General features: G+C 48.1%; 1 protein-coding gene across 4 annotated transcripts; it reads left to right on the forward strand.

Annotated features, from left to right (window-relative positions):
- Positions 1-835: 835 nt before the first annotated feature.
- TNFSF13 (TNF superfamily member 13) lies at positions 836-11961 on the forward strand. Of its 4 annotated transcripts, none has more exons than XM_075577702.1 (9): positions 836-2152; positions 3059-3152; positions 4229-4276; positions 5615-5658; positions 6118-6265; positions 7140-7245; positions 8926-9127; positions 10446-11644; positions 11865-11961. In XM_075577702.1, exons 1-7 carry the CDS (start codon positions 1982-1984, stop codon positions 8957-8959), a joined length of 645 nt encoding a protein of 214 aa, XP_075433817.1. In that variant the 5' UTR covers positions 836-1981; the 3' UTR covers positions 8960-9127; positions 10446-11644; positions 11865-11961. The 4 variants fall into 4 exon arrangements, with proteins under 4 accessions (XP_075433817.1, XP_075433816.1, XP_075433814.1 ...); XM_075577699.1 differs by having other exon boundaries at positions 846-2152; positions 5615-5733; XM_075577701.1 differs by lacking the exon at positions 4229-4276 and having other exon boundaries at positions 841-2152; positions 5615-5733.
- Positions 11962-13858: the final 1897 nt, after the last annotated feature.

Below are 13858 nucleotides of genomic sequence, written 5' to 3' on the forward strand. Positions count from 1 at the left end.
CTCCATCAATCTCTCCCCCCCCTCCCTCCACGTCTCTCTCCCTCCCCCTCCATTCTTCTCTCCATCCCTCTCCCCCCATATGTCTCTCTCCCTCTTCCCTCCCGCACATGTTTAACTAACTCTCTTCTCTCACACTTTCATTTTCATTCCTCACTCTCTCGTTATCACTTCCCCTCTCTCTTGCTTTCTTCCTCCCTCTCCCTCCCTCTTTCCATCCCTCCCTCTTCACTTTCTCTCTCTCTCCCCCCATCTTTGGACTATGACCTAATAATCTCCTATTTTCTCTCTATATAAATCTCCCTCTCTCCCTCTCTCTAACCCTCTATCCCTCTCCCTCCCTCTCTCTCTATCCCCCTCTCTCTCCCCTCTCTCTCAATCTCTCATTCTCTCTCCCTCGCTTATTTTGTGTCTCTCTATATACTGTATATCACATTTTAACTCTTTCACTCTCTCTCCCTCACTCGCTCTCTCTTCCCTCTCTCCCTTCCCCCCTCTCTCTCCTTCACTCCCCCTCTCTCCATTTAGAGATTATACCATATTAACCCCTTATTATATATCTCTATATGTATTTTACATTATCTCGCTTTCATTTTCTCTCTCTCCCTGACTCGCTCTCTCTTTCTCCCTCCTTTCCCCATGCACTTCCCCTCTCTCTCTATCCCTCACTCTCTTCCTCCCCTCTCTCTCTCTATCCCTCTCTATCTCCGCCTCCCATTCCCTCACTCTCTCTCTTTCCCTCACTCTCTCCCCCCCCCCTCTCTCTCTCTCTCTGTTTCCCTTACTGTCTCTCTTTCTTTCCCTCTCTCCCCACTCTCCTCCCCCCTCTCTTTCTCTGCTCTCCCTCCCTCTCCCCCTTTCTCTCCCCCCCACTCTCTTTCTCCACTCTCCCTCCCTCACTCCCCTCTCTCTTTCGCTCTCCCTCCTCTTCCAGATTATACCATGGTAAACCCTTATTCTCTCCCTCCCTTTCTCACTTAGATTATGGTGCAGTAATCCCTTAATCTCATCTATCCATGCTCCCTCTCTCTCTCCCCTCTCTCTCATGCTCCCTCTCTCTGTCCCCTCTCTCTCATGCTCCCTCTCTCTCTCCCCTCTCTCTCATGCTCCCTCTCTCTGTCCCCTCTCTCTCATGCTCCCTCTCTCTCTCTCCTCTCTCTCATGCTCCCTCTCTCTGTCCCCTCTCTCTCTCCCCCCTCTCTCTCATGCTCCCTCTCTCTGTCCCCTCTCTCTCATGCTCCCTCTCTCTCTCCCCTCTCTCTCATGCTCCCTCTCTCTGTCCCCTCTCTCTCATGCTCCCTCTCTCTGTCCCATCTCACTCCCCTCCCTCTCTCTGTCCCATCTCCCCCTCTCCCTTTCTCACTTAGATTATGGTGCAGTAATCCCGTAATCTCGTCCCTGTCACGCTCCCTCCCTCTCCCCTCTCACTCTCCTCCATCTCTCTGTCCCATCTTCTCCCCTCTCCCCTCTCCCTCTCCTCCCTCTCTCTGTCCCATCTCCCCCTCTCTCTCTCCCTCCCTTTCTCAGTTAGATTTTGGTGCAATAATCCCTTAATCTAGTCTCTGTCTCCCTCCCTCTCTCTCCTCCCCCCTCTCTCTCTCCTACCTCTCTCTGTCCTCTCTCCCCCCCGCCTCTCTCCCCCTCCTTCTTCCTCCCCCCCCCTCTCTCTCTCTGTCCCATCTCTCTCTCCCTCCCTTTCTCACTTAGATTATGGTGCAATAATCCCTTAATCTCGTCTCTCTCACGCTCCCTCTCTCTCTCCCCCCTCTCTCCTCCCTCTCTCTGTCCCATCTCCCCCTCTCTCTCCTCCCTCTCTCTGTCCCCTCTCTCTCTGTCCCATCTACCTCTCCCTCCCTTTGTCACTTAGATTATGGTGCAATAATCCCTTAATCTCGTCTCTGTCACGCCCCTTCCATTACTTTTTTTCCTCTTTCTCTTTCCTGATGTGAAAAAAGCAGAAGCCGGACGCACAACGCCCCACGCGATGCCAGCCAGCGGGTCCTGGCACCTGGCACAGGGGCTGTGGGGTGGTACGGGGGCCTGGCTGGGGGTCATCGGGTGCCTTATTGCTCTGCTGGGTCAATCCATCCACCTGGGCAACCTGCAGAGGGAGCTCTCTCTCATGCAGCAGAGGAAGGACGAACCTAGGCTGGAGGTGAGTGACCTAATGGCAGGGACGTGTTTAATGGGTTAAAGGGTCAGTCCCACGTAGGGGCAAAGTGACCTAATGACCGGGACGTGTTTAATGGGTTAAAGGGTCAGTCCCACGTAGGGGCAAAGTGATCCAATGACAGGGACGTGTTTAATGGGTTAAAGGGTCAGTCCCACGTAGGGGCAAAGTGACCTAATGACAGGGACAGGGTTTAATGGGTTAAAGGGTCAGACCCACGTAGGGGCAAAGTGACCTAATGACAGGGGCGTGTTTAATGGGTTAAAGGGTCAGTCCCACGTAGGGGCAAAGTGACCTAATGACAGGGGCGTGTTTAATGGGATAAAGGGTCAGTCCCACGTAGGAGCAAAGTGACCTAATGACAGGGGCGTGTTTAATGGGATAAAGGGTCAGTCCCACGTAGGAGCAAAGTGACCAAATGACGTGCGCTGTATATTCTGTGGGGATTTTAGGCCTGAAATTGAAACCTTATTAAACGTCCTATACTACAAGACGGGGGTTACACCGGCCAGGGAAGGGGTTACAGGGCTGAGCGCTCTCACTATAAGGCAGATCCTACAGATGGTGCTAATGGGGGAGATACCGGCAACAGCAGCGACCCCAGAAGGAAGGAGCTAGAGGATAATGTGTTACCCTCCCGTGTCCTGCTGTGAGATGGGGGTTACACCGGCCAGGGAAGGGGTTACAGGGCTGAGCGCTCTCACTATAAGGCAGATCCTACAGATGGTGCTAATGGGAGAGATACCGGCAACAGCAGCGACCCCAGAAGGAAGGAGCCAGAGGATAATGTGTTACCCTCCCCTGTCCTGCTGTGAGACGGGGGTTACACCGGTCAGGGAAGGGGTTACAGGGCCGAGGGCTCTCACTATATACTATATACCCACCCTATAGGTGAAGAAGTATCGCAGTGCGGGGGAGGACGTCTTAACCCTGTGGCCCAGAGAGAGGAGGGACCTTGAGGCAGGGAGGAACCAAAAACACAAGGGTGAGAGGGGTGTCACCGGGTCACCCTGCGGGGGAGGGACAGGCTCATAGCTCCCTTCTGTCTGTGTCACTGTGTCACCCTGCGGGGGGAGGGACAGACAAATAGCTCCCTTCTGTCTGTGTCACTATGTCACCCTGCGGGGGGAGGGACAAACTCATAGCTCCCTTTTGTCTGTGTCACTGTGTCACCCTGCGGGGGAGGGACAGACACATAGCTCCCTTCTGTCTGTGTCACCCTGCGTGGGAGGGACAGTCTCATAGCTCCCTTCTGTCTGTGTCACTGTGTCACCCTGCAGGGGGAGGGACAGACTCATAGCTCCCTTCTGTCTGTGTCACTATGTCACCCTGGAGGGGGAGGGACAGACTCATAGCTCCCTTCTGTGTCACTGCGTCACTGTGTCACCCTGCGGGGGAGGGACAGACTCATAGCTCCCTTCTGTCTGTGTCACAGTGTCACCCTGCGGGGGGAGGGACAGACTCATAGCTCCCTTCTGTCTATTTCACTGTGTCACCCTGCGGGGGGAGGGACAGACTCATAGCTCCCTTCTGTCTGTGTCACAGTGTCACCCTGCGGGGGGAGGGACAGACTCATAGCTCCCTTCTGTCTGTGTCACCCTGCGGGGGGAGGGACAGACTCATAGCTCCCTTCTGTCTGTGTCACTGTGTCACCCTGCGGGGGGAGGGACAGGCTCATAGCTCCCGTCTGTCTGTGTCACTGTCACCCTGCGGGGGGAGGGACAGGCTCATAGCTCCCTTCTGTCTGTGCCACTGTGCCACCCTGCGGGGGGAGGGACAGGCTCATAGCTCCCTTCTGTCTGTGTCACTGTGTCACCCTGCGGGGGGAGGGACAGACTCATAGCTCCCTTCTATCTGTCACTGTGTCACCCTGCGGGGGGAGGGACAGACTCATAGCTCCCTTTTGTCTGTGTCACTGTGTCACCCTGCGGGGGGAGGGACAGGCTCATAGCTCCCTTCTGTCTGTGTCACTGTGTCACCCTGCGGGGGGAGGGACAGGCACATAGCTCCCTTCTATGTGTGTCATTCTCATTGTATATTTTGATGTCTCGCCTGTCTCAGGAAAGCGCTCCTTTCTTCACGTGATACCTGAGTCTCTCTCGTCAGATGGTGAGACAACTTGCACTTGTTACGCCCCCAAATGGCCAAAATTTCCCATATATCCGTCCTAAATACCACCTGTCAAAAACAGCGCACAAGTGATCACGTAACTTAGATATGCAACAAGGGTTAATACACACGGCTACTCTAGCCAACTCGCCTTTCTCCTCCGTGAAGGTACCTCCAATGAGTTAAAATTAACCCCTTACTTAATTGCAATCATATCTATATACCTCCACCACCCGAGATAGTTATGCACATAAAAGATGGAAATTTAATATCTGCCAGGGTCTCAGGCCCCTCAGATCAATAATAGAAAAAATATGCACTTAACACACAAAAACGATGTTGTAGCAAAATGTGTCAGAAAATGTTAATACTCTCTCCAGAGCGTGCAACAGTTCATTCACAACCCAAAACATCACTTATTAAATATTTTAATATATATATAAAAATACAGTGCTCAGGTTACAGAAAAAGGATGACAAGAAAATACAATTACAATAGATGCAGAACAGTTTCTCAAAATAAAAGGATAAAACATAGACAGAAACCCCTATACATTACCATATGCCATACAGTAGGTTTTCCCCAGAGAGGTCACTGGAGCAGAAAGATGAGATCTCACGTGTTTGGTCCAAACACACCGCTGTTGAAATCTGAAATTCCTAATACAGTGCTAAGACTTCAATATTATTTTTCCCCATGGAAACAACATACGCCCGCCCCCTGTCGCAAATCGACTGTGAGATTGATAGCTTTATGACTGGGTAGAGAAAAATAAACTTTAGAAACCGGCGTTTAACCTTTGCCTCAGTAGGCACGCACTCATAACTTTCCTTAACTAATACTTGCACACGTGAGTCCCATCAACACATTCAGGCGCTCATGGCAAACGCAACGAGACTACGCCTGGCCGTTTTACCTTTAAACCTGAGCGACAACTGAATATCTGTCCCCCAGTACCCGTCCGGCCTCCCACATTTGGTCCCATTGCGTTCTTCTCCCCGAAACGAATGCAAATATCAACATTGCATAAGTCGGCATCGCTGACCAGTTGTAACACTAGGTCTGGCCAAGAGGTTAACAGGCCATAACCTGTTCCTTTGTACTTTTAACACCCAACTCCAATTAAGGTTCCCTTTGGAAATTCAGCACCAATCCCGTGACAAGTCTGGCCCTGTCATAAACCCAATATTTTGTTATTTTTAAATAAAACTCCAAATCACATTAACCCTTGAAGCACCAGATGGATTAAAGCATATAATGTCTCATGACATTATCAGGACACCCTCCCTCTCGCCGTCTCGCCCCTCCCTCACACCCTCCCATCTCGCCCTCCCTCAGAGTCTCGGGATGCCACTGAAGTCTCGTGGAAGGTGTCTCTCCAGGTGGGTGACTCTCTCGAGGTCCGAGGGGCGAGTGTGAGAGTAAAGGATTCTGGGATATATTCTATATATAGCCAGGTACACAGCTACCTCTCACTCTGTTCCTCTCTCTCTATAAGATGCACAGCTATCAATCACTTTGCACCTCTCTCTCTCTATATATAAGATCCACAGCTATCTCTCACTCTGCTCCTCTCTCTCTATAAGATGCACAGCTATCTCTCCCTCTGCTCCTCTCTCTCTATAACATGCACAGCTATCAATCACTTTGCACCTCTCTCTCTCTATATAAGATCCACAGCTATCTCTCACTCTGCTCCTCTCTCTATAAGATCCACAGCTATCTCTCACTCTGCTCCTCTCTCTATAAGATGCACAGCTATCTCTCACTCTGCTCCTCTCTCTATAAGATGCACAGCTATCTCTCACTGAATGGGGCAATCTCTCCTGTCCCCACCCCAGGTCCTGTACGAAGATACCACATTCACCATGGGACACGTGGTGACACGCGGTGCAGGAGGTGACGCGGGGGATGGGGAGCTGCTCTTCCGGTGTGTGAAGAGCATGCCGCGCACAGAGAGTCTGGCGTATAACACCTGCTACAGCGCCGGTGAGGCTCCCACAATCCTCTGCTACTCACGCCAAGTCCATTAACTCTGTGGCATTACCCAGAATCCTTTGCGGCTTGCGCAAACACAGCGTCACCCAGAGTGCTTTGCCACCCATGATATATCTGTTAACTTTAGCCAGAATCCTTTGCAACTCACTCCAAGGCTAGAGAAACTGTGGCATTGTCCAGAATCCTTTGCTACTTATGCTAAGTCTATAGACACTACAACATTACCCAGAAACCTTTACAACTCTAAGTCTTTAGATGCTGTGGTTTTATCCAGAATCCTTTACAACTCATGCCCTATCTACAGACACTGTAGTAATTGCCCAGACCCTGTGGCATTACCCAGAATGCTGTGCAACCCATGCTCTATCTATAGACTTTACCCAGAATCCTTTGCTACTCATGCAAAGTCTATAGACACTACAACATTACCCAGAGTGCTTTGCAACTCCTACCCTATCTATAGAGACATTGTACCATAGGCCAGACCCTGTGGCATTACCTAGAATGCTATGCAACCCATGCTGTATCTATACACTTTACCCAGAATCATTTGCAACTCATGCTGTCTATAGACATTGCAGCATTACCCAGACCCTGTGGTATTGCCCATAATCCTTTGCAACTCACGCTAAGACTCTAACCATTCATTGTAGTATTACCCCAAAGCCTTTGCATCTCACACTAAGGCCATATGGCATAACCCAGGATGCTTTACAACCCAGGCTCTAGCTGTAGACTTTAGCCCAGAATCCTTTGCAACTCATGGTAAGTCTATACACACGAAAGCATTACCCAGAAGCCTTTGCGACTAACTCCAATGCCCACAATCCATTGCTAACCCCGACATTTTCCCATCCACCCCCAGGAGTCTTCAGGCTGAGGAAAGGGGACACCATCAGCCTTGTAATACCACGATTCAACGTCAGCCTGGACGCCAGAGGCCACGCTACCTTCCTGGGTCTGATCAGACTGTAAGCCACACGGGACTACGACATTGGCACCCCAGACTGCCCTCAATCTTTCTTCTCCCTGAGGAGGAGTTTAGATTCAGAACCACAGTTTTTGTAGTGGGTGATGCCAGTGCCAGCTTCTCGTCACTAAAGGTCCCTCTGTTACAAATAGTTAGATTATAAGATTGTTGGGCAGCGGTGACAGACAGAAGGGCGCTATGAGTCTGTCCCTCCCCCCGCAGGGTGACACAGTGACACAGACAGAAGGGAGCTATGAGTCTGTCCCTCCCCCCGCAGGGTGACACAGTGACACAGACAGAAGGGAGCTATGAGTCTGTCCCTCCCCCCGCAGGGTGACACAGTGACACAGACAGAAGGGAGCTATGAGTCTGTCCCTCCCCCCGCAGGGTGACACAGTGACACAGACAGAAGGGAGCTATGAGTCTGTCCCTCCCCCCGCAGTGTGACACAGTGACACAGACAGAAGGGAGCTATGAGTCTGTCCCTCCCCCCGCAGGGTGACACAGTGACACAGACAGAAGGGAGCTATGAGTCTGTCCCTCCCCCCGCAGAGTGACACAGACAGAAGGGAGCTATGAGCCTGTCCCTCCCCCCGCAGGGTGACACAAACAGAAGGGAGCTATGAGACTGTCCCTCCCCCCGCAGGGTGACACAGTGACACAGACAGAAGGGAGCTATGAGTCTGTCCCTCCCCCCGCAGGGTGACACAGTGACACAGACAGAAGGGAGCTATGAGTCTGTCCCTCCCCCCGCAGGGTGACACAGTGACACAGACAGAAGGGAGCTATGAGTCTGTCCCTCCCCCCGCAGGGTGACACAGTGACACAGACAGAAGGGAGCTATGAGTCTGTCCCTCCCCCCCCCCCCCCCCCGACAGGCTCTGGCCCTCGTTGAGTGGTTACGAGGTGGGAACATGTTATTCAATAACGCTGCTGCTAAACCGCGAATGGTCATTGAGGGCGGCCATCTTTCCTGCAAGTCACAGGGAAAACATGCTTATATTTGGGGATTTTCTCTCAAGAATTTCTCAATAAAAGTGCAATTATTAAACTTCTTCAATAAAGATACTTGAATGTAATGCTTTTGACTGGGAATAGATGTTTTTAAGGGAAACATGGTAATAAACTGATGTTTACATACTTTTAGAGTACATTTTATTGCTCTGTAATGTGTCACTGAGCTTTAATATTTAGCTTCTTTACATTTTTAAACCATTATAAACTATACAAATTTGAAGTCATAACAAAAATGGCCGCCCATAACCTTGACAAGAAAGGGAAGTTGCCCATAGCTTTTTGCCCAAAACTAAAATGTCTGCCTGTAACCCAGGCAAGAAAGGGATGTTGCCCATAGCTTTTTTGCCCAAAACTATAATGGCCACCTGTAACCCTGGCAAGAAAGGGACGTTGCTTTTTGCCCAAAGCTAAAATGGCTGCCTGCCGCGCTTCCCAACCAGCGAAAAGAATTGCCCAACGCAAACATGGCTTCCGCATCGCATCGACCTTCTAGCCTCACTGCCCAGGTATCTCTATGGTTTGAATAATCAAGTCCCGCCCTTTCCACCTTCCACCACCTTGCCTCCCTGCGTTCCTTGCTTTTCATTGGCTGCTGTGTTTCCCGCCTCCCTAACGTCTTTACTCCCGCCCCTCTTGCATTTTCCCATTGGTCCATCGTCTCCAGCCTTGGCTTCCTACCACGTTCCTTGGCTGCGTAGGCCTCTTGTGATTGGCCGCATGCCCTCGCTGTTCCCTGCACGTGCTCTCTCCCAGGCAGCGTGTGGTCAGTCTGCCTCCTGGATGCGGAAGTGGAAACACCAGCCTCAGGGAGCTCCACGTGTGTGATACTAATAAGTGCTGCGTATTAATGACTGTCTCATTAATGGGTAATCATTATTCCTCAGCCAGCTCACATCATTTCTGTGGCTTCTTATCCATGTTATCTATTTATTCTGTGTAATCACACATACTGTGTCATGCAATAGGTTGCTAATCAGCATATGGGGGTACAGATGTCCAAGTATACAGCATTCAAATGGGTAATGCAGCATGCAAATAGATAATGAAGCATTAACAAAGATTAATATAGTTAAAATAGCATTCAAATTGGTAATGTAGCATTCAGATATCTGATTGATATAGCATGCAAATAGATAATGTTGCATTAACGTAGATCTTAATATAGTTATAAATATTTTAATAAAGCATTCAAATAGATAATGTAGCATTAACGTAGATCTTAATATAGTTTATAACATATTTAATATAGCATTCAAATATGTATAGCATGCAAATAGATAATGTTGCATTAACGTAGATATTACTATAGTTAAAAAATATGTAATATAGCATTGAAGATAATATACATTCCCCTTCCCCAATATTTAATTATCGCATTCAAATAGATAATTAATATTGCATTCAAATAGATAGCCAATGAATATAAAGTGTAATACAATAGATTGATAATCAACAGAATTAAAATAGATCTGCAATATAGAATAGTATTGTTTATTGCTCTGTCATCACTGTTGATAACCTTTTTAATTGTTTAGTTTTTGTTATTGTCGGCTTTGATCATTGTGTGTTTACTTTTTTTTTAATGTTTTGACTTAATTTATATTGTATTGATTTACATATAGAATCTATTAGCATTATGAATTTTTTTTTTTTTCACTTGTATTACTAATACATATGTATTACTTTAACTATGCCCAGGGCATACTTGAAAACGCTGGTAAAACATTGTATAAATAAATACTATGGTTAATAAATTAATAATTCAGTTTCTTCTGATGTTATAACAAACATTATTGAGATTAATGCCATCATTATCATTATATTGATATCTAATCTATATTTGTGTAAGTATTGTTACAGCAGTGTGATCATGTTAATAACCGTTAATTTTCTTCAATTAATGTTTACATATATTTTTATCGTTGCAATCGTGTTGTTATAATTTTATCCTAATTATTAATATAATCTTAAACATTTTTATTGACATAATGTTTGTATCAGTTATATTTATTTGAATAATGATGTACAATTTCTAATGCGCATTTTTATTTGATTATCAGTTTTGTCATTATTATTGCGGTTATTTTCATTTTATTAATAGCCGTTTTGAAATCGTATTATTGTTTGTGACATTATCCTGTTTTATTCAAGGACTCGTTCCTTGTATTTTTGTCGTTTTAACAGGTGCCGTGACGTTTGACTGTAATTAAGGTCTAGGAACCTGTCTAAAAAGCCATACCGCGTCCCCTATATACAGCTTTAAAAACCGATGGGAAGTTTGTGGGGTGTTGAACGGGTTTTCTAGGATGGAAGTAGCGGAGGAGACTTGTGTGACACGGGATGGCAGACGGGATGTGGAGCAGGAGAAGGGAGGTTATAGGGTGGATAATGGATCAGAAGAGGGAGAGAGAGGGGAAGGGAGTAGTGTTTGTAGGGCAGAGAGTGACAAAGGATTATGGGACCAGGGGTGTGTTAATATGGCCATTCATAGGGAAAGGCAGGGCATAGAGGGAGAGGAAGGACCTAGCGTTTGCATGGTGGGTAACGGAAAGGGGCCTGAGATAGGATCACAGGAGGAGGGGGGTGTTAATAGGGACGGGAAAGGGGCAGAGGGAGAGATTATGGAAGGAACCAGTGGTTATAGGGTTTGGGATGAGAAAGATGCTGGCATTAATATGGCCATTAGTAGGGATGGAAAGGGGGCAGAAGGAGAGATTAGGGAAGGAACCAGTGGTTATAGGGTTTGGGATGAGAAAGATGCTGGCATTAATATGGCCATTAGTAGGGACGGAAAGGGGGCAGAAGGAGAGATTAGGGAAGGAACCCGTGGTTATAGGGTTTGGGATGAGAAAGATGCTGGCATTAATAGGGCCATTAGTAGTGATGGGAAGGGGGCAGAAGGAGAGATTAGGGAAGGAACCAGTGGTTATAGGGTTTGGGAGGAGGAAGATGCTGGCATTAATATGGCCATTAGTAGGGACGGGAAGGGGGCAGAGGGAGAGATTAGGGAAGGAACCAGTGGTTATAGGGTTTGGGAGGAGGAAGATGCTGGCATTAATATGGCCCATTAGTAGGGACGGGAAGGGGGCAGAAGGAGAGATTAGGGAAGGAACCAGTGGTTATAGGGTTTGGGAGGAGGAAGATGCTGGCATTAATAGGGCCCGAGATGGAGGTTGAGGGTAGGAAAGGGGAGGCTGACGAGAGCGGGGGACAGGAGGGGTCGAGAAGCAGAGAAGGGCCCGTGTTTTCAGGGTCCGGCAGCGGAGGCCCCCCACCCGGATAACGGCGTCCCCGTGTGTGTAGGTCTGTTTGGGGGACACGGAGGAGGTGATGGAGGCCGCGGCGGATGAAACGATGACGGAGGGGGCAGACGAGCCCTATAGGTACGGGCGGCTGGGTTTATTTCTCCATATGGGGCCGTAGAAAAGCAGTTGATAAACTCAGTGTTTGGGCTCTGTCGCCATTTTGTTTCGGTCCTAGAGGTTCCAGGTCCTAGTGTGTGGCCCTCTCCAGGGAAGCGGTTAGACGGCAGAGCGCTCTCGCACGGGAGGGCAGACCCCATATTATTATATGGCCTTCATGTTACATTCTCTCCATTCACAGTTCGCCTTACGACTTCTCGCAGTCCCCGCGGGCGCTGGCGGGAGCCTGGCACGAGTACGCGGGGATACGCGAAAACTTCCTGAAAGGCTGCAAGTGGTGAGACCAAACCCTCTGCTCCCCCCTATTAGAAATCCCCTTTGCTCTCCCCCTATAAGAAATCCCCTTTACTCCCCCTATTAGAAATCCCCTTTACTCTCCCCCCCTATTAGAAACCCCCTTTACTCTCTCCCCCTATTAGAAATCCCCTTTACTCTCCCCCTATTAGAAATCCCCTTTACTCTCCCCCTATTAGAAATTCCCCTTTACTCTCTCCCCCCTATTAGAAATCTCCTTTACTCTCTCCCCCTATTAGAAATCTCCTTTACTCTCCCCCTATTAGAAATCCCCTTTACTCTCCCCCTATTAGAAATCCCCTTTACTCTCCCCCTATTAGAAATCCCCTTTACTCTCCCCTATTAGAAATCCCCTTTACTCTCCCCCTATTAGAAATCCCCTTTACTCTCTCCCCCTATTAGAAATCCCCTTTACTCTCTCCCCCTATTAGAAATCTCCTTTACTCTCTCCCCCTATTAGAAATCTCCTTTACTCTCTCCCCCCTATTAGAAATCCCCTTTACTCTCCCCCTATTAGAAATCCCCTTTACTCTCTCCCCCTATTAGAAATCCCTTTACTCTCTCCCCCTATTAGAAATCCCCCTTTACTCTCCCCCTATTAGAAATCCCCTTTACTCTCTCCCCCCTATTAGAAATCCCCTTTACCTCTCTCCCCCTATTAGAAATCTCCTTTACTCTCTCCCCCTATTAGAAATCCCCTTTACTCTCTCCCCCTATTAGAAATCTCCTTTACTCTCTTCCCCCCTATTAGAAATCCCCTTTACTCTCTCCCCCTATTTGAAATCCCCTTTACTCTCTCCCCCTATTAGAAATCCCCTTTACTCTCTCCCCCCTATTAGAAATCCCCTTTACTCTCTCCCCCTATTAGAAATCCCCTTTACTCTCTCCCCCTATTAGAAATCCCCTTTACTCTCCCCCTATTAGAAATCCCCTTTACTCTCTCCCCCTATTTGAAATCCCCTTTACTCTCTCCCCCTATTAGAAACCCCCTTTACTCTCTCCCCCTATTAGAAACCCCCTTTACTCTTTCCCCCTATTAGAAATCCCCTTTACTCTCTCCCCCCTATTAGAAATCCCCTTTACTCTCTCCCCCTATAAGAAATCCCCTTTACTCTCTCCCCCTATAAGAAATCCCCTTTACTCTCTCCCCCTATAAGAAATCCCCTTTACTCTCTCCCCCTATTAGAAATCCCCTTTACTCTCTCCCCTATAGAAATCCCCTTTACTCTCTCCCCCTATTAGAGAAATCCCCTTTACTCTCTCCCCCTATTAGAAATCCCCTTTACTCTCTCCCCTATAGAAATCCCCTTTACTCTCTCTCCCTATTAGAAATCCCCTTTACTCTCTCTCCCTATTAGAAATCCCCTTTACTCTCTCTCCCTATTAGAAATCCCCTTTACTCTCTCTCCCTATTAGAAATCCCCTTTACTCTCTCTCCCTATTAGAAATCCCCTTTACTCTCTCTCCCATAAGAAATCCCCTTTACTCTCTCCCCCTATAAGAAATCCCCTTTACTCTCTCCCCCTATTAGAAATCCCCTTTACTCTCTCCCCCTATTAGAAATCCCCTTTACTCTCTCCCCCTATTAGAAATCCCCTTTACTCTCTCCCTATTAGACATCCCCTTTACTCTCCCCCCCTATTAGAAATCCCCTTTACTCTCCCCCCTATTAGAAATCCCCTTTACTCTCTCCCCCTATTAGAAATCCCCTTTACTCTCTCTCCCTATTAGAAATCCCCTTTACTTTTCTCTCCCTATTAGAAATCCCCTTTACTCTCTCCCTATTAGACATCCCCTTTACTCTCCCCCCCTATTAGAAATCCCCTTTACTCTCCCCCCCTATTAGAAATCCCCTTTACTCTCTCCCCCTATTAGAAATCC

This window comes from Ascaphus truei, chromosome 20 (assembly GCF_040206685.1).
Source record: "Ascaphus truei isolate aAscTru1 chromosome 20, aAscTru1.hap1, whole genome shotgun sequence".
NCBI classification, from domain to species: domain Eukaryota; kingdom Metazoa; phylum Chordata; class Amphibia; order Anura; family Ascaphidae; genus Ascaphus; species Ascaphus truei.